General features: G+C 46.3%; 1 protein-coding gene across 8 annotated transcripts in view; it reads left to right on the top strand.

The window, feature by feature from the left end:
• The window catches only part of PITPNM2 (phosphatidylinositol transfer protein membrane associated 2), a 1,093,290-nt gene extending 1,075,609 nt beyond the window's left edge, over positions 1-17,681 (top strand). For all 8 annotated transcript variants that reach the window (XM_078667590.1, XM_078667587.1, XM_078667588.1 and 5 more), the window contains one exon: positions 14,001-17,681. In XM_078667590.1, the coding sequence (XP_078523716.1) occupies positions 14,001-14,345 (345 nt within the window). In that variant the 3' untranslated portion in view covers positions 14,346-17,681. The remainder of the gene's footprint in view (positions 1-14,000) is intronic.
• Positions 17,682-20,545: the final 2,864 nt, after the last annotated feature.

Raw genomic sequence — 20,545 nt, 5'->3', positions numbered from 1 at the left:
TCCCTCTCAGAGTTTTTTGTTGAACCCTGAAAGGAACGAGAGGAACGTGTATCAGTATCCTGATACCTGTCAGGTTTCATAATATGTTGTGCCTATTCCTAAGGTTATACCTCCATTCGGAAGGCTCCTGTGGAGGAGATCTACCTCTCAATTGAGATGTTTTCTTTAACTTTTTGTTTTTTGTTATTGTCCCACTTCTTTTTTGATGAAGCAGGCGTCTGCTTGAAGGTGTCCTTTACGGGACTACCCATTGGTTGTGGTTTTAATGCTTTTCCATCCAAACTGTCCCTGCCTAACTCTGCATACGCAGTTTCAATTATTTTTGGCAGTTCATGCTCCTGTTGTAAAGGACAGAACTCTCTTAGGCATTGGCGGATAGCCACTGATGCTGCCTCCCCTTTAATATTTGCTAATATTATAGCTGAAACCTGGGCATAATTACCTAGTACTGTCATCCCTAAGTTAAGAGCAGGCTCTGCTCCGTATTCATTTTGTATTTGTCTTAATACATCTGGTATTACTGCTAATGACGGGATACCATGAGTTCTGGTATATATGGCAGTGAAAACTGTACCCCAAGAGATACAATCCTCTATCTGTGCTGTTATCCCCATGGGCAAGCAGATTTTCAGCATTCTGTGTTTTTTATAAAGGCTTGTATTCGGAAATACTGCTTCTAGCTGTGTTATTTTCTGAGCTACCCAGGCCAGCATTTGTTCACGTTTTGTGGGCTTTTTACTCATTACTGCGTGTAACGTTTGTGGTATTATTTTAGTTGCTGTACTTTGAACTAGAGTTGTATTTGTTGTAACCGTTGACGGCTGGGCTGTAAGTGTCCTCATGACAAACTGCGTCATGTTTCTGTACAGTTTTAATAATTCTTTGTGAATTATTAGTAAGTTTCCTCCTGGCATTGTTTCGATGTCAGGATGTGGTGTGTAGGCCGTTAATATTGGCCATGTTGCTCCTTCTCTTCCGAGCGGACTGAGTCTTCTTGTATGGGGAAAGGCGCCTTTAAACCAGTATAAGTGTTCCTGGTAGGTGAGCAGAACTTCAATGTCCTCATACGGACAATATTCTGCCAGTGCTTCATCTTCTGTGTTGAAATTAAATGTTTTTGTTCTTGCATTTGCTGATGGGAATGTAACCCAGGAATAAAATACCTTTGTTCAAGCTACTACGCCCACCCCTAGTTGTTAGACCATGCACAATATGTATTGCGTTTGCATCTTCCGAGAGGGGCAGTGGCTGCTCTAGTGGGTCTTTGTCCTGGTTAGTAATTGTGTTTAGAACACGTAATAACTTTTCAAGGGAACTAAGATAAGGGGGCAGATTTATGAAGGCCTTGCGCCGCCGGTGCGTCACTTTATTTGACGCAACGGCGGCGCAAACAATGCGCCCTATTTACAACGTGACGCATCTAGGAGATGCGTCACGTTGTAAAGCCCTGCGCCTTAAGGAGGCGTTCCGGCGCAGGGGGGGCTTTCCTGCGCAGGAACGCCTCCTAAAAGTGGCTGAGTGAAATCTATGAGATTTCACTCAGTCACTTTAAGGACAATGCTGCGTTAAGCAGCAGGCGTAGGTCTTGACGCAGCATTGTGGAGATGGGGCACCCCCGAGCCTTGCTGGAGCTGCATCGCGCTTGCGACGCAGCTCCAGCAATGCGCCACCTTTACGGCACAGATGCGTCACGCATCTGTGCAGTTTTTGCCCCATGGTGCGCCGCATTATAAATGCGGCGCACCATGGGTGGCGGAGCAGCGGCGCAGGATGACTGGCGCATCCCCAGGGATGCGCCAGTCATCATAAATCTGCACCAAGGTGTTTTGCAAATTTTTTAGGAACATTGGGGCATATTACCAAGGGCCATTATCGCCGCTTTAGCGGGACTTTTTCCCGCTAAAGCGGCGCTAATTTTATCGCCCTATTACCAAGCTGTCGCTAACACCAGTTAGTGACAGCTTGTAGGCGATAGCGGGCATTTTGGGGCCCGCTTTGCATGTCAGCGACTATTATCCCTAATGACATGCAAAGTGGGCGTGCCAAAATGTCAGCGACTGAAAACAGTCGCTGCAATCGCTATCGCCTATGATCAACACAGGCGTAGTTTTGGAAATATTCGCGCTAGGCGCGAATATCTCCAAAAGCTAACGCCTGCCCTGACCAGTTCTTAGACATGTTATCCAATGAGAGGTGGATAACATGGCTAAGAGCATTGTCACGGTAATGCCTGAATATCGCTGTATTGACAGCGATATTCACGCATTTCGCCTGTTTTTTATGATAAACCTTGCTAATAGCAAGGTATCTCAGCGATAAAAACAGGTGAAGGGCAGCGATAGAAATATTCCAACTAAGCCAACTCAGCGATAATTATCGCTAGTTGTTGGTAATATGCCCCATTGTGTCCTTCAAACTTGATTAACCAACAGCCAATAAATAGGACTTTTCGCCTATTCAGTTGTGGCGGAGTTTTGCCTACCCACTCCAGATGTCTCTGGTATTTTGTGAGTAGGGATTTCTGAGAATAGCATGACTGAACTACTCGGATTCTACTGTTAAATAAATACCCAACCAATGCTGGGCACCATGTTGTCTAGTTACTATAATAATTATACAGGATCTGCATGTTTAGATAACATACACTGTAGGATTGGAGTCAGACTGATTCTGAACACCCCACCGGGTATGTAGGCCTTTTGTACCAACTAACTCACAGTGCCACTTCAATCTCCTCTTACCAAGGAGAGAATAGTTCTTGGCAACCATCGAACATGACAACCCTGATCCCTCAGGACTGTGGAAACAATATACTACTTTTCGCTCAGTCACTCGTGCTTTCTTAGTCTGTCTCAGAGATATACACAGAATAAACAGGCTGGGCATTTTCAATAAGTATTTATTGAACAGTTGTTATTCTGGTGTAGAATAGATGAGCTGAAACAACCATTAGTATAAGATATAAATGTTTAGCAGTACTATAAAGGTAAAGGGATGGTATAGCTCTACCATCTTACAATAATCATGAATACATTTGAGTATATAAAACACATGATAAAAGATGCGTAATCCTACGATGCTTCCCTAACTAGATGTACTACAATGTACCTAGGATGTGTATAGGTGTTAAGCCAAGAATCCCTCTAGGATTTAGCCAACCCCATTACCTGAAGTGAGAGACTTTGGGACCCCGTCCTGGTCTCGAGTTGGACACCCCGTGAGGGATGTTGGACCACTGTGAGCTGGAGTATCTGCATACAGGAACCTCAGCGTCTCTGGTCAGTGTGTCGGCCGGAAAGTCTTGGTCTCCTCTGCTCTATCTTAGCAAGATGTGATGTATATGTGGTAAATGCATGGCAGAACTTCAAGTATCAATGTAACTGACTGCAATGAAGCCCATACTCAGTTTGCAAAATCTGAAAGGACTTGAGGGTGGTCCTACTCATAACGTCACCCAGAGTAGATATCCCTATCAGGTCCCAACTCTGAAATCTCTCCAATCCGGCTTTCTGGGACAGTGAACAGCCTTGCCAGAGCGTTGTCACCTCCATTAGTCTCCCCCACCAGCACATCTGCCGAAGGGTGCATCTCCACAGTTAGAAAATTACCCTGGTTGCTAGTGGAAGGCAATCAAGGCTGCCACAATCATATATATAGGAGATAAGGTGGTGAACCCCCTAGCCCACCACACGTATAGAAACGCGGGATCACCACAGAAGTAATACCACCAATCATTAATGATCAGTAAATGTGAGGTTCGATAGTAGGGTTCTATGTCAGTTTCTGCGATGCAACCAAACTAGGTAGATTTAAAACATTTTTTAAGAGCAATACGGGGAATGTCACTGTCCCATAGGAAGCTATGAAGGATAGAATTCATTTTCCAAAACCACGTTCTCAAGATGCCAAACAGGAAGTTTTGTAACTGATATAAGAAGTGGGGCAAGGACACCCTTTGAAAGATTGCTGATCTTCCAGTCTGGGAGAAGGGTAAGAGGCCACTATCGAACATCCTCCCTCAGACAATTCAACACGCATCAGCGGACACAAACACACCTAGGTATTTAAAACCCCTTGGCAATTTGCAGCTAAACCACCCAAACAAAGCTCTGTGGGTAGACGTTTGCCGGGGAGACTAAATCTGGAGACATTGATGTGGATCCCCGAAGTATCCGCAAAGATGCGCAACATTTATAGTATATCGGGTCCCGTATGTTCGGGGGTCGGTTAAGAAGAAAAGAACATTGTTGGCATATAATGCTATTCTGTCCCTATCTCCCCACTCAAACCCGCACACTTGGGCTTCCATTCTCACCCACACAGCCAGCTGCTCCGTAGCTGATAGCTACCAGAAAGGTGGCATTATCTGGGGGTGGGATCACATTGCCCATCCATCCCAATAGCCTGTGTGGCACTCCCTGAGTGTCAAGAGGTGGCGAAGAGCAATGAGAGGGGCAGCTGGACCCTTTAACATACCAGCTTGAAGACTCTATGGACTGGCGGATGGACCTGGGTGATATATATGCATATATGAGCGTGACATGAGGAAGTAGTCCTAAGCATGAGAAGGAGCCATGCACCTGAGAAAAGAAAGTGTAACGTTGCTCAGAGGGGTGATAGGTTCTCCAGACGTCTATCAGACCTAAGGCATCAAAAAAGAGAGGCATACAAGTGCCTCCAGCCCCCAAGGGCAATCCATGCGGTCTCAACCAGTAAATGGTGCTATACATGACGCTGTTCCAATCTCCCCCATCACTGTGAGTCCCTCTGAGAATTCCCCCTACAGCCCAGTGATTAAGTTCACAAACGACTGACTTAGAGGAGTAGAGACATTGATGCTGAGAAATGTGAGGGGTTCCCCAGATAAATTACCATCACAGCCATGCACCTGCCCTTTGGATCCACCCAGGACTTAACACAATGAAAGGGAATACAATTCTTAATTAGGATACCTGTTTCCCTTGAGCCCCTTGTCTGTATAGCCATGCCTAGTCAGACCCGGGACCTTTTTATCCATAAGACGAGCCTCCTGCAGGAACAGGACATCGACCCCTAACGTCTGAGTGTATTTAAGGACTGCATTCCTTTAACTTTTATTCAGCGAACCGTTCACATTCCAGGACACTACATGGAGCTGATCAGCTATTTCTCAGACTGGATTACCGCTCATGGTGCACTAAGGTGGAAAAAGAATGGGGGTGTGGTCAGCAGCTAGGTCGTGGATGATGCGCAGTGAGTGGATCTACATAACATAAACAAGAACATCTTCCCTTCACCCGCACCCCCTACTTTCAGAACAGGAAGTATCTGTCGCGGGGCAGACCACGGCGGGTCCCAACAGAAAACCATTCAAGGCCTGTCCCAGTGATCCCCGATAATACCCAAAGCACCACCACTCTCTAAGCCACAGTGGACCCCCAACTCTCAAAGTTCAATACGGTGTCCCCTCAACAGGAAGGTATACAACAAGGGAGTCAAACTACACCACTCCCACTGTTGCACAGTCATTAAAGTCTTGCTCCGCATCGGGATTCGCTGAGGGCAATGTCAGGAGCATTCTGTCGCTTACAACCTCAGGTTGCAGGCATGGTAGCAGGTATTGGGGCAGAAAGATCTACCTCTCCTGCCGGGTCCTCCCGATTAGGGCACGTGGAGGGCGGATCTCGTCAAGAGTTTCCCCAAGGGAAGTGTGGCCTTTTTTGTCTTTTCACGAAGGTTTTTGAGGATCTGATGGGTCTCTCCCCCTGAGGCGAGTCTGAGTCCATTCATGGAAGAGTATTCTGTTTAAAGTGAGCTCTCATCTGTCCGGTGGAAAACCTTCTCCGGCGTTTCAAAAAAAGCGATAGAGCACCTTTATCTTAGTCAGATACATCAACATGTACTGAATGTTTAAATCACAAAGTTGTTTTTTGGATGCCGAAAGGATTGCCGTTGTTTCTGCACCATCCTAGGATAGTCGGTAAAGATCATGATGGTTTGGGACTGGAACATGACTTTGCCCTGTAACCAAGCGTGTTTAATGATTGCTCCCTGTCTTTCCAAGTAGCTCACGAGTTTTGCCATCACGGGCTGAGACTGAGCTCCAGGTGGAGGGCGTCGATGAGCACGTTTGATGACAAAACAAGGAGTCAGAGCCTCAGAGGCAAAAGGGATCTGAACTTTTGATCCAAGAGGAGCTCCATGGATGTGCCCTCACATCCCTCTGGGAAGCGCACAAACCCTAGATTGTTTCGATGGGCTTTGTCCTCAGCATCCATCCTCGACTCCTGCCGGTAGTTAAGTGATCACTGCTTTGAGTCTGGTCACCGTCTGTTGGACTGTGTGAACGGAACCCCTGACACTCAGGTTTCTGCCTCTGTGATCCACCCAACAGCCTTCCATAGGTCCTGATGCAGCAGAGTGACATCGCTTCCTACTTCACCAATCTTGCCATGTGTCTGGATTTGAGTGATAGCTACCAGAAAGGTGGCATTATCTGGGGTTGGGCTCACATTGCCCATCTATCCCAATGGCCTGTGTGGCACTCCCTGAGTGTCAAGAGGTGGCGAAGAGCAATGAGAGGGGCAGCTGGACCCTTTAACATACCAGCTTGAAGACTCTATGGACTGGCGGATGGACCTGGGTGAGGCCAGTGGGTTGGACACTTCCCCTGACACTGGCTTGCTTTCTTCCCCTACCGTGGCTACGGAGGAAGGAGCCACCTACACGGTGGTGGTGAGAAAGGCAGGCGAGGTCCTTGGCCTCGGGCTGCCTTCGGTGGCAGTCAGAACTAACCTCCTGACAGATGTGCTTCAGGCTGCTGCTCTTTAATGCAGCCCCCACTGATGTGCTAATGGGCACTTTGTCCAAGCCCATCACAGGGGCTCCTTTGGACATGAAAATCGCCCGCCGCCCTGCTCCGGTCGACCCAGCTTTCCTTACGCAGCATCTTCCCCTGAGAGTTTGGTTGTCCATGCCTCATCTTCAAAAGATGCATTACCTTCTGCACATCCACTAGGGAATCCAAGGAGCTGGACCGCTTTGGAAAGAGGAAGTTTTCTTCCTCCAGCTTAGCATTGCGGTCAGTAAATACCACTTGCCTCTTCGGGACAAAGGCCTTCGTCCTATCCTAGACCTCCGGACCCTCAACTTCTTCCTCTGTATCCCCGTCCTGCTAGCCCACAGACGTTACTTATGGTTCACGCAGGGCCACGAGCACTTTCAGTTCACCATGATCCACTTACCAGTGCCCCTCGGGTGTTCACAAAAGTGTTGGCGGTGTTTGCAGCTCATCTGCGCAGATAAGAGGTGCCAGTCTTTCCCTATCTCTAGGACTGGCTGTTGAAGGCGGCTCACCCCAGGCTGTCGTCGCCTACCTCCAGACTACGGCGGACCTCCTGCACTCACTGGGGTTCACTGTCAATGTGCTGAAGTCACACCTGAATCCCTCTCAAACACTACCTTTCATTGGGACTATTCAGGACAGGTTTGGGCCTATCCTCCAAGTAGTGAGTCCAGGATATTCGGGCTATGATTCCGATGTTTCAGCCTCTCTCCCGGAATTCGGTGAGAATGACTCTGAGGCTGGGCCTCATGGCCTCCTGCATTCTGCCGGTGGATCACGCCAGGTGGCATATGCGGGCTCTGCAGTGGGACCTGAAGTTCTAGTGGGCGCATCATCGGAAATCTTTCCAACTACTTCCAGATCTCAGAGGGAACTGCACTGGTGGCTAACAAACCGAGATTGGGTCAGAGGCAGATCCCTCTCTCTTCCCCAACCAGATGTGATGGTAGTGACAGATGCATCACTCCTGGGATGGGACGGCGACCTGGGAGAGGCAGAGATCAGAGGTTTCATGTCTCCGTCAGAGTCCGATCTCTATATCAACCTTTGGGAGATCAGGGCGATCAGACTGGCACTGAAGGCATTCCTTCCCTCTCTCAAAGGGAAAGTGGTGCAGGTGTTCACCGACAACACCACTGCCATGTGGCACTGCAACAAACTTGGCGGGGTGGGGTCGTGGACCCTTTACAGGAGGTTCTCTGCCTCTGGACATGCTTGGAACATCAAGGCATATCCCTGGTGGTTCACCACCTGGCGGGTTTCTCTGAACGATAGGGCGGACAAACTTAGCCATCAGTGCTTGGTCGATCACGAATGGCGTCTCCGGAGGTCGCACAAGGTCTCTTTCAGCAGTGGGGAGAGCCTTGGCTAGATCTGTTCGCCTACGAAGAGAACGTGGAATTTCAGCAGTATTGCGCGTTGGAGTTTACAAAGCGGCGCATACTCGGGGATACTTTTCATGGCGAGTGGAGCTCTGGCCTCCTCTACGCCATTCCGCCTATACCACTTCTGCCCAGAGTGCTCAGGAAGATCAAGCATAACCGGGCTCAAATCATTCTTGAGGTTCCAAACCTGTCCAGGCTCCACATCTTTGCGTGGTTATTGAGCGGTGGCAGTTGACAGCGTTCGACCTTCCACTTGAAGTCTGAGATGTCATCTTGGCAGCCAGGACGGCCCGCCACTAAAATGGTATACGCCTGTAGATGGAACAAATATGTGGCATGATGCACAGCAAAAGCTGTTGATCACCTTTCTGCACCTCTTTCGGAGGTTCTCTTGTATATACTTTGTTTGGCCCAGCAGGGTTCTGCTTTGGGCACCCTTATTGGTTATTTTTCGGCTATCTCTGCCTTTCTGAGACTTCCAGATTGTCACCAGATTCCTTAAGGGCCTTACTCACTTGTTTCCTCCGTCTCCTTTCATAATGCCCCAGTGGGATTTAAATTTGGTTTTGACTTTTCTTATGTGTGCTCCCTTCGAGCCTCTTCATTATTGCCCTCTCAGACTTCTGTTATGTTATGTTAAAATTACTTGTACAGCGCACGGACACCAGGCGGTTTCATGGCGCTAAAAACGGATGAACAATGAAGGGAGACAGTGCGCAGTTGTTATTCATAGGCTTGACAGAACAAGTAGGTTTTCAGGAGTTTCCTGAAGAGGGTGTAACTGGAAGTTGACCTAAGTTCGTATGGAAAGGAGTTTCATAGACAGGGTGACAGAAATGAGAACCTAAGGCCCCCGTGTTTTTTCCGTTTGAAAGAAGGGACGGAAAGAAGGTTATGGTAAGACGAACGAAGGTTACGGACAGGGAGGTACCTATGAATCCTGGAAGCAATATAGGCAGGGCCCTGACCAAGTAGTGACTTAAAGATGGTAGAGCCAACTTTGAAAATGCAGCGTTTGGCCACCGGGAGCCAGTGAAGGCGCTTCAGCAAGGGGTACACATGTTGATGTTTAAGTTGATGGAAAATCAACCTGGTTGCTTGATTCTGTACCAGTTGTAATTTGTGAAGCTGATAAGCCGGAATGCCAACATAAAGAGCGTTGGCATAGTCACCAGGGCCATGATGACATGTGTGAGGGCCTCAGTGGTCAGGAACCTGCAAATTTTCCGGATTCTCCGAAGATGGAAAAAACACGAGGAGGTAACAGCGTTGATTTGAGGTTTTAATGATAAGTCTTTGCTGATGATAACCCCAAGACTCTTCACTGAGTACGCGGTAGAGGGGGTAGTGCCCCAGGATGGTGGCCAGAAACTCGGGTTCCAAGGGTTGGAGAGCCCCCCAGTTAGGATAAGCTCTGTTTTGTCAGGGTTAAGTTTCAGATGACTGTGGCACATCCAATCACTAATGGAGAGCATGGTAGATTGAAAATTAGTGATGGATGCCGGGGTAGGATCAAGATTGAAAAACCAATTGAAGGTCATCAGCATAGTTGAAAATAGTAACCGGGCTATTGCGTAGAGAACAAATCAAAGGTTGCATGTAAAGGTTGAATAAGAGATGTGATAGGGCAGAGCCCTGAGGGACCCCGCAAGTCAGTTTCATTGGAGTAGCTGAAAAGGTGGATAAATGGACCGCCTGGGAGCGATGGTGTAAATAAATCATATCCACTTAAGAGCCAAGCCCTGGATGCCGGCATTGTTGACACGGTCGATCAAAAGTTCATGATCGACCATGTCGAAGGCCGCCGATAAGTCCAAAAGCACGAGTGCCTGGGTGATGTTATTATCGGCTCCCCTCCTAAGCTCGTCCATCACAGCCACAATGACCGAATCAGTGGAGTGGGCCGGCCTGAAGCCTGCTTGCTGTGAGTCCAAGAATTGGGAACGCTCAATAAATGAGCTAAGACAATTAGTCACATGAGCCTCTAAGATTTGACTGAGGTAGGGGAGCAAAGAGATGGGGCGGAAGTTGCTCAACACCGAAGAGTCAGCATTAGACTTTTTCAGGATAGGCACTACTGCGGCGCATTTAAAAGAGTCCAGAACAATGCCTGTGGCTAGAGAATTGTTGAGGAGTGAGAGTGGGGATCAGGGCAGGCAAGAAAAGCTTCCTTCAGGATATAGTGGGGGCAGCAATCATTAGGAGAGCCGGATCCCACTCTGTTCAAGAGAGTTAAAAACTCAGCTTTGGTGATCAGGTGAATATGATCCAATAAAGAAGAGTTTTTAACAGTGGTGGTAGGGGCAGTGGACAAAGTGAGGGGAGGAATATTATTTTTGATAGTAATGATTTTATTGATGAAAAAGGAATTCAGTGAGTCACACAATGTCTGAGGGGACAGGTTTAACAAGTACCCGGTCAGGTTGTGTGAGCTCATTGACAATAGAAAAGATATCTTTGGATTTAGAAGATGAATTAATAATTTTTTGTGAGAAGTATGTGGTTTTGGTCTGAAGAATAGAGTTTTTATATTGTTTTAATAAAGTTGTATACACGGTTTTATCCTCAAGGGTATAGGCGCGCCGCCAACGGCTCTCGGCCTGTCGAAGGGCCAGTTTTTCCTTTTTTAGTTCCTCAGTGAACCATCGCTGAGCATCGTGGGGGCGTTCAGTTTTAATTCTTGTTAGAGGGGCGACCTTGTCGCTGGCTGATTCTAGCCAGCTGTGGAGGCGAAGCGCCTGACAAGAGATGGAGGCCTGATCGTTAGGAGCAGAAATAGCCAGTAGCGTATGAAATTCTTCCTGGTCGACCCGTTTCCAGTTTCGGACTAAAAGATTGCTGACTGGGGTTGGTGGGACAAAGGAGATATGAGTCATGGTAAAGGAAATAAAATAGTGATCAGACCAGGAACAGGGGAAGATTGTGGGAGGAGTGATAGCAATATTAGAGGTCCACAATTGATTCAGGATGTGCCCCTTAATATGAGTGGGTGTGTGAACATGTTGGACAAAGTTCATGCCAGAAAGAAGGTCCGAGAACTCCACCGAAAGGTTACTTTCACGGGAGCCGGAGGGCCAGTAATTAAAATCGCAGATGATGATAATCCTGGCGTGGTTGATGACTAACTGAGAAACCAGTTCACCAAAGAGCTGAGGAAATAAGGGCATATGGTCAGGGGGACGGTAGAAAAGAGCACAAATGAAGGAAAGCTTCGGGGAGACAAATTTCAGAATGATACTGTCAAATCGAGGGAGGCTAACCCTTTCTAAGATGGTAAACTTGTGCTTTTGATGAATGATAGCTGCCACTCCACCACCCATTTTACCCTGTGGTCTGTTGGACTGAAGTATGTAGTACCCAGCAGGTACTGCAGCTAGGATGTCAGGGGCGGATTCATCCGTCAGCCAAGTTTCCGACAGGAGGAGAATATCAATATTATTGGTATCGAGAAGTTGGAAGATCTCGAGTTGGTGTTTCACCATCGAGCAAGTGTTAAGTAATGGCAAAAGGGAGAGAAACCAAAGGTATGGAGCTAGGGGGAGAGTAGGAGATCCCAACGGATGAGGGAGGAACCTGCAACGTGTGAGGGTCAGAGGAGAGTGGCCTCGAAACTAAGATACCCGAGTTAGAGGCTGCCGTCCTGGCTTGGGGGTTGATAGGCCCAGCATGTTGTAGTTTATGGAAATCAGAGGAGGAATAGATGATCGATTGGGCATTATAATTGGTCCCTGGTCCCGGCCTGGCGCGGACGGGAGCAGACGGGCTTGCCTTTGGCGCGCCTTATGCGCGCCGCCATCGCGCCCGCTGCGCTTCCTTCTGATCACCATATTAAATAGCCCAGGAGGGGGGAGGATAGACCGCTAACCCCCGGAAGTGAGGGCTCAGGCCGGATGTAGTGTTGCTCACTATGCGACCCTCCGCTCAATCGGCACTTTGCCGCGGCGAAACGGGGTCGGGAGCAATCAGGAATCAAGTTTGCCAGGTAAGTTTAAGAGCAGTACACAAAGCACAATTGCACAGTTTAAAATTCAGAAATTCCTTTAATCACAAGTTAAGATCAGAGCGCTAAGCGCGTGTCTAACGGCCCAAATCGCCGCGTCCGCAGCCAGAGCGTCTGAAAAGGCGTCTTAATATAGCCAAGGTTCCTTAAAGACTAGACCGCTAACCCCCGGAAGTGAGGGCTCAGGCCGGAAGTAGTGTTGCTCACTATGCGACCCTCCGCTCAATCAGCACTTTGCCGCGGCGGAACGGGGTCAGGAGCAATCAGGAATCAAGTTTGCCAGGTAAGTTTAAGTGCAGTACACAAAGCACAATTGCACAGTTTAAAAATCAGAAATTCCTTTAATCACAAGTTAAGATCAGAGCGCTAAGCGCGTGTCTAACAACCCAAATCGCCCAATCATTGCCATCACCTCTGCTTGCAGAGTTAGTGAGCTCCAGGCTCTCTTCCAAGTCTCCCTATCTGTCTGTTCATCCAGATAAAGTAGTACTTCAAACAAAAGCTTTGTTCCTTCCTAAGGTGGTTACGCCCTTTCATGTGGGACAATCCATTCCTCCGTCTGGACTCAAAACATGAGTTGTCTTTTTATCTTGATCATAGTAAAGAGTTCCGGTGGATGATCAACTCTTCATTGGCAATGTGGGTGCCAAGACAGGTCAGGCGGTACAGAAAAGGACCATCTCTCAATGGGTTGTCCTCTGCATTAAATTCTGATACACTTTGGCAAAGAAGGAACCTCCTGTGGGGTTACATGCTCACTCTACTAGAACAACAGCGGCAACCACTGCACAAGCATGCAGGGTCCCAGTCCTGGATATCTGTCAGGCAGCAACGTGGGCATCCCTGCACACGTTTACCAGACACTACTGCGGGACAGCCAAGTCCGGAGGGACGGGCACTTTGCCTGCTCGGTCCTCTAGGACTTCCTTATTTGATCTTGGTTCGTAGACCCTCCTCCAGCGTTGGTATTTCTGTGGTATCTATTCACAAGGTAAGGAATCCTAGAGTCTCTATCAAATAAATACGTTACTTACCTTCGGTAACAATGTATCTGGTAGAGACATATTCTAGTTGTAGATTCCTTACCGGGCCACCCATCCTCCCCACTTTGTGATCTGATGTCTAGAGTTAGGGACTTCCCTAAAGGGCCCTAGTTTTGACTCATAGTGGTCAGTGTTTTTCTTGGCTCTGCGCTTCTGGCCTGGAAAGTCATGTTACGAACTGACGTCAGCACGCCCAGACAATGTCTATATAGGTCCCGCAACGTCCTTTTTGATACACATGACAACGACGACGGATGCCGTGCCGACCTACGCCGCCTACTGACGCGCAGGGGTACTGCTGATGAAAAATCTCTGGATCCAGACTGATGCCTTGGGGAAATACACAAGGCACGGAATCTACAACCAGAATATGTCTCTACCAGATACATTGTTACCGAAGATAAGTAACTTCCTTGTTAGGGAGTGAATTTACTATTGCTGTAGTATTTTATAGTGGAGTTTGACCAAGATGAAGTTAACAGAATTACATTCCATGCTTTGTGGTTCCCTCCAGGATTGTGACATCAAGCCCGTAAGAAGTTCGAGGGAATTCCAGGACTTCAATCTAGCAATACTAAACATTAGAATACATAGGAGACTGGCAAGGTCCTCTGGTTATTTAGTTAGTTGCGGAATGGATTCAGAGTTGTTAGTAAGTAATTGAAGTGAATGCATGTACTTTACAGTATGTTAGGTGTAGGCTGTATAGACAAAATCTTAACTATGTTTTAAATATTTTTTGTCCTTAGTTTATTACTGAAGGGTATGCCGCACATCTTGCCCAACTGGAGTATAACCATCGCTCTAGACCAGCTAAGAATACCACCAGAATGGCACTTCGAAAGGGGAGCTTTTGCCTTCCGGGGCAGACTGACTTCTTAAGAAAGAGGAACCACTTGCTACGCACCATCTCCTCGCAGCCAGCAGGGAGTACAAACCCTAAGCCCGAAAGAACACAGAGCCAATCTGAGAGCGATAGGGAGCGAGAGAAGGAGCGCAGCCAAAGAAGCATGAGCCTTGCTGCAGGATGTTGGGGACGGAGTGCAGCAGCCCCTGCTGCCAAATTAGAATCTGGCGTTTTAAGTCAGAAGTAACTTACCAAAAGATAGAACAAGCTGGCTGTAGCAACACAGAACACAACGGCAGGATGGACGTTGCAGGACGGGTGATTATGGTGCTACAAAACAACAGGTCTGAAAGAACAGAGTCAGGCTAATGACACAAGAAGTGGGGGCCATTCAATATAGCGGTTGTGATGGTGTGACATAATTGTTGGCGTGTGGGACCTAGAATTCCATTTTACTTGTGAGGATTGGATTTGGTGGTTCAGAAAGGGGAAATGAAGTTGTGTGCTACACCAGCTGTATGCTAAGAACATATTCTGCCCAATGTCCTTTCTTATCCAGGTTCAGCGACTACAACTGTAAATACGTGCCTCCTTCCTCTACTTAGCCATTGATAAAAGGACATGTCAAACTGAATAATGCACAGAATGTGGGTAGATGTTAGAAGGTTTGGATCTTTCACTTAGCCTGTTCTGCAGCCAGACACAGCTACTGTGGTATAACCATGTACCTTTTTTCGCAGTGGAAAACTGTTCTACAGGTAGGAGGACGCCACTAGCAAACAGAGCTTCTTGTGCAATGCATGGATATCGGTCCTCATAATCTGCAGCTAAAGATCCTCTTTTTTCCGCTAATTTTGACAATTGGTGATTTAGCAACCACAGATGATATTTGCATACAAGCAGAGAACTGTTTGTGTGTATTTTGTTGGATAATTTAACAAGTTTTCGTTTCTGGTCAGTGGCGCACATCAAGTTGCGTATTTCGTTAGAACACTAACAGACAGGTCAAGCCTTGAGCATTAGGAACCACTCCATTTCTCATGATGGGAACTCAAGAAGGCTAGGTCCAAACCTTAATATCCTGGTTCATAGTTTCAAGGGTCAATAAGCCCCCTGTAGCAACTGTCACAAGGAGTTAAAATTGCTTTTTTACCTGTAGTTCCTCAACTGTAAAACCTCATTGTTTTTTGCACTGATATTTTTTAGAATGGAGACTTGTTACCATCTCATGTAGCTACACATGATTTGTTGGTAGTGCATGACAACAGTATGTTGCTGAGGTATATTTTTGTGCAGTCATTCTTCTAAACAATAAGACTGATGAAGGGGAGCATGCCAAAAACATACACCGTATTGCAAAAGGCCATATCTTAATTTTCCTCTCTCAAGCTAGACGGCAAGGCTCCTTTAAAAGCTTTCATGATCAGGATTTGGGACAGAACAGATGAGAATTTTTTTACTCCCAACACATAGGCAGAGCCAAACGAAAATGCAGCTTTACCGTCCACTGTAGTATATCGCATTTATAACGCTTTCTACTTGATAATCCTATTTATAATGAGATTTTTAATGAGGCTACTTTGGTTTAATAAGTCATTATCTCCACCAAGAGTGCGGCATTTCTGCACTCAGATACCCAGCACTGTGAAATCTGCCTAAGAGCAACTCATTACTTCACCTTGTCATCCCAGAAAAGAAAACAGGGTGCATTACAGACTGAGGAGACGACTTTATGAAAACAAAAAACCAGAATCTCATGAAAAATCACATTTATACTAAGTTGACGTAGTCTTAAAAGACGGTGGCCGTAAGTGCTGGCTTATTCCAAAAGCCAACAATAACGGAGATTAAGTACACCATGCATCACCTGACTTTTAAACTTGACAAACTGCAACAATATTAGGTTACTTTTACCTACAATACACTAGTACCTAGATCGATTTTTACACATGAAAAAATACTTCCCTTTCTCATAGCGCAGAATACGTGTCTTGAATGTGCATCTGACGCTGCTGCTATAATGTGAATTACTTTATGTATGTTGTTAGGTTAAGGATGTACTAATGTTTTGCCATCATCAGTTACAAGGGCAAGTCCAAGTCAACCATGTTAAATTTCAAATAAAAAAATATCACAAACCCACTGCCAAATTTGGATATGGCCTTTCATGGTTGTGGACCGACAGACACATGTAGGCAATTTCTGGAAAAGATGTGGAGACGTGTAAATTTTCCAATGAGGGATATTAACACAATATTGTGTGTAGATAGTGTAAAACAAAAGAAAATGTAAATGTTCAGAGAAGTTGGTTATGTACAAAGTGAAAGTTATTTATTTATGTAGAGAAAATATCTGGAAGGAACAACTTTCCGATTTTATTAATATTTAAACATGTAGCTTTTTTTTCATTTCAGGCATTATGTAAAAAGTCTTTTTCATGGACCAAGTTTAATGTACATGTAAATGCAAAAGTGCAATATTATATTCAATTCCTTGTTTTTATGAAAACATTTAAGAATGACAATCCTCACCTATGTGTACATTTTTGGTTTCAAGATCTCTGGTCAGCTTCTTGATTTGTCAGGCCCTTTCTCTCTCTGTCATTACAATTGAGATCGAGAAACCAAGATCGCTGGAGCAGAATCTAATTGTTTTCATGACCGCAATAATATAAGTTAATGCAGATTTATTTTCTACAATGTGGGTGGAAACTAAGGCCTGAGGTTTTTACTGTACAACTAGTCCATGCACTTATAGTATAATTTACTTCCCAAACCCATTGTTTTATATTGCTTTTTGATGTGTAAATGTTTCTTTTAATAAACAATAGCAATAGAAATCTTTCCATTTGCAAAGTTAGTTTAATGGTTTTTTGAAGGTTGCATGTACAGACTTGAGTACAAAATATTCCAAATTTGATGAATGTGATGAAAATCATCTCAATTAAAACATCTCCCTTTCACTTACAAATCCCTTTATTGTCACATGGCCTCAGCAAAATATTCAAGAGTGGAAAGGTTTATTTTAAGATACCAAAATGGTATTCATTCTAAGCCATTGACTATCACATGTGTTACTTCTAAAACACACAGCATCTCCCCTAAGCGCGAAACTTGCAGTTCATAGCCCAGGTAGATATGGTGTTTTCACCTTTGCTGCATTTTCCTATTAGTTCTAGAAGCCTTATATTTTTTCCTACTCTTGTATGAAACCCCTGGATAAATTGATAACGACGACTGTCAATTTTATATTCAATGATGTTATATTTTATTTATAAAGAATGGTATCTTAAGGACACAATTGAAAAAACTAAATAAAAGTATACTCGGAGCATGAGTATAACAAACGTGGGAAAGTCCGACACACCAAGGACTTTTCGATACATCAGATTGCAGCTTCCTGATTTTGATTTCTTGCATTACTTTTACGTGTATACAATACTGTTAAGATCTCTTTTGCTTGTATGTAACAAACCATACCTAGAGCTTCTTCTTCTTGCTGTTAGTGCATTGTCTTAATGCCTGGGTGTGCTTTGTGTACAGTATCATTGTACGTTACACAGATTAAAGAATTGGGAAGGCTCCTCTTGGTGTGTTTTCTTTCAATGGTTATTTAAGTGATGTAACAGATGAGTAGCGAAAGGAATCTTTGGCCAATCTGATGGTAGCAAAACCTTCTTAAGTTCAGTGACAGACTTACTGCTTAGACTGCTTTTTGTTTGTTCTATTTCTTTGTATAATTTTGTGCCTGCCAGTTTATAGAGTAATGATTTAAAAAAAGAAAATAAGAACACAAATGTGTCCAGTTATTCAAATGGCTGCATGTGAGAAAATAAGAACTACAGTTTTGCCGCATGATCCTATTCTAATTTCACATGCTGTGCATTATTCCAGCATCTGCTGGTTAAATCTAGAAGTGGATAATTAATGTAAAAGTTTTAACTGAGCATCGGCCACTGTGATGTTGATTATAAGCCCACCATGTCCCAATGCATGGATTACATTTTAGATTTCTTTTTTTTTTTTTGCTTTCAGGTTTGAGGGTCTATTTTTGGCGGGCTGGCAAGGAAGTTAAAAATTTCAAGAGATATTGAGCTGCAATTGAATCCAAAGAAGTTTTGGGAATGACAACAGGGGGTTGAGGAGAACAGGTTTTTAGGTCTCCCCTATGCAGTGTGCAGGAGACCTTTAGCCGCCGTACAGCTCTTTTTCCAAGCACATGCTCGTGCTTGTGGCGGCATACAGCTTGCGGGAGCGCGCAGCGGTGCGACACAAGCACGAGTGTGTGCTTTGAAAAAGACCAAACAGCTGCTGCTTAGCGCACACGTGCACTCCCCCACCCCTCCCACTTGTTTACTTCTTCAAGGCTCAAGCCCACCCAGCTGCAAGAGTTGTCTCCTGTGTGTGCACGCGTGCGCCCCCCCACCCTTCCCACTTGTTTACTTCTTCAAGGCTCAATCCCGCCCAGCTGCAACAGTTGTTTCCTGTACCGATATTCCATTTTGCAACTTGTATAATTGTGCCTGCTTTGCAACATGTAACACTTAAAAAATATAAACATTTCTTCTATGGAGTCTAAGAGCTGGGATGATGCTCGAACGTGACTCAGCAAGGTGGGCTCCGAGAGGCATCTCTTCTCCGATCCTCTGGTCCAACTCCATCCTTTAACTCTTCTCCGGCCGCATTTCTTTTTCCACCCTTCCCTTTCTTTTCCCCCTCATCTCTGCTCTCCGCTCCCTTTTAACGGGCTTCCTTTTCGTCCACCCCTTTCTTTCCCTCTTATCTTCGTTTCCCTTTTAAATACCCGTACCACTCCTCTTGCCTGCAGGGCCTTAATTAGGGCAGTTTAGGTGTTAGTGGGGTCATCCGGGAGGTTGTGTCTTGGGCGTGACCGAGGAACAAACCAGCTCGGGGAGAGGAAGCAGACAGGCGGACTTTTGGCAAATGCGAAATATTAAACTGTTGCATGGCTAATAGAATTTTGTTGCGCTACTTTACAGACAAACTTTATTCGTCAATTTGCACAAGAGGCACATGGCTCTGCACTCCAGATTCCACTGCAGTATCACAACACAGGTATATGGCAGCAATTGACTTTTTAGGAAAACAAGACCACCAGCAAATTCGATAATGAGTGTCATTTAGGAGAACATCCCCATGTGCCCCAACTGTTCCCCCCCACCCGCCCCGAGTTGCGCAACCACCACCGAGACCCACCCACTCGAGCACACACACACCCCAGACCTCCCCCCTCCTGCGCCAGGCCCAACCACCCCATCCCTACCCTCATTCCACCGAGATATCATCTGTTTCAGCCAGAGGCTCCAGCCACAAGCCCCTATAGTCAGCCCACCGCTTCCAAATTTTGTAATGCTTACGCGGGCACCCCCGAGCCATAAAGATTGGCTGCTCCAACCCCATGCAGAAGTCCAATCCGTTTTTCCAGGCGGCCACCGTGGGCGCCCGCGTATCCTTCCACCTCGGAGCAGTATCACGTTTCGCCAATGTGAGGCCCAACTGTAACAAATGCCGTTTATAGATATTGCCCCCGATCCCTTCCATCACGTCTAATAGGGCAAACGGTGGCGTACGTGGAAGCGATAACCCCAAGACTTCAGAGAGGCAGGCGAATATCCCTCTCCAAAAACGGTCTAATGACAAGCATTTCTAGATGGTATGTAGGAATGTGCCTTCCGTCCCACTGCACAGGTAACATTCCGGGGAAGCGATCAGCCGCGCCCGCCACAATCGTACCAGAGTAAAATAAACCCAGTGAAGATATTTAAATTGGATGAGGCGGAGACGCATTGCTATGGCTGACCCCCATGGTGCGGCTAAGGCCTCCCTCCAGTCTTCTTCCTCCAAGACCCCCACATCCTCTTCCCACGCTCCTGTAATTTCCCCAGTTGGGACGCACTGTGAGTGACCAGGGTCTGGTATATTCGTGATATCTTTTTGGTCTCCAGGTCACCCATAAAAACTTTAGCTTCCAGCGGGCTAAACTCAGGAATAGAGTCAAGGCCCTCCAGACTAGGGGTAAGAGCGTGTCTGAGCTGGAGATACCGGAAGAATTGCGACTGGGGCATGCTAAATTCCACCTGCAAATCGCGAAACGATTTGAGGGATCCATCGCGCCCAACATCGCCCAGGGTGGAGACGCCAATGGCGTCCCAGCCCCGAAAGCCCTGTAGAGCCGCCAAGGCAGGCAGGCGCCCATTATGCCACAGGGGGGTTTCTTCCGTAAGTGTGTTCCACCACCCCATGCGCTTCAGCGATTGACCCCAAATTTGGAATACTATTTTTGTCGCCTGCGGCAATATACCACGCAACGCAGCAGAAAAAAGTATCGTATGGAGAGTGGACTGCCCCATCATGTACCGCTCCACAGCATAGGCCGGGTCCCCCCTGTCCCTATACCACCACTCGATGACCAACAGGTGCGAGGCCT

Source organism: Lissotriton helveticus, chromosome 11 (assembly GCF_964261635.1).
Source record: "Lissotriton helveticus chromosome 11, aLisHel1.1, whole genome shotgun sequence".
Taxonomy (NCBI): domain Eukaryota; kingdom Metazoa; phylum Chordata; class Amphibia; order Caudata; family Salamandridae; genus Lissotriton; species Lissotriton helveticus.
This window is presented reverse-complemented; position numbering and strand designations above follow the sequence as displayed.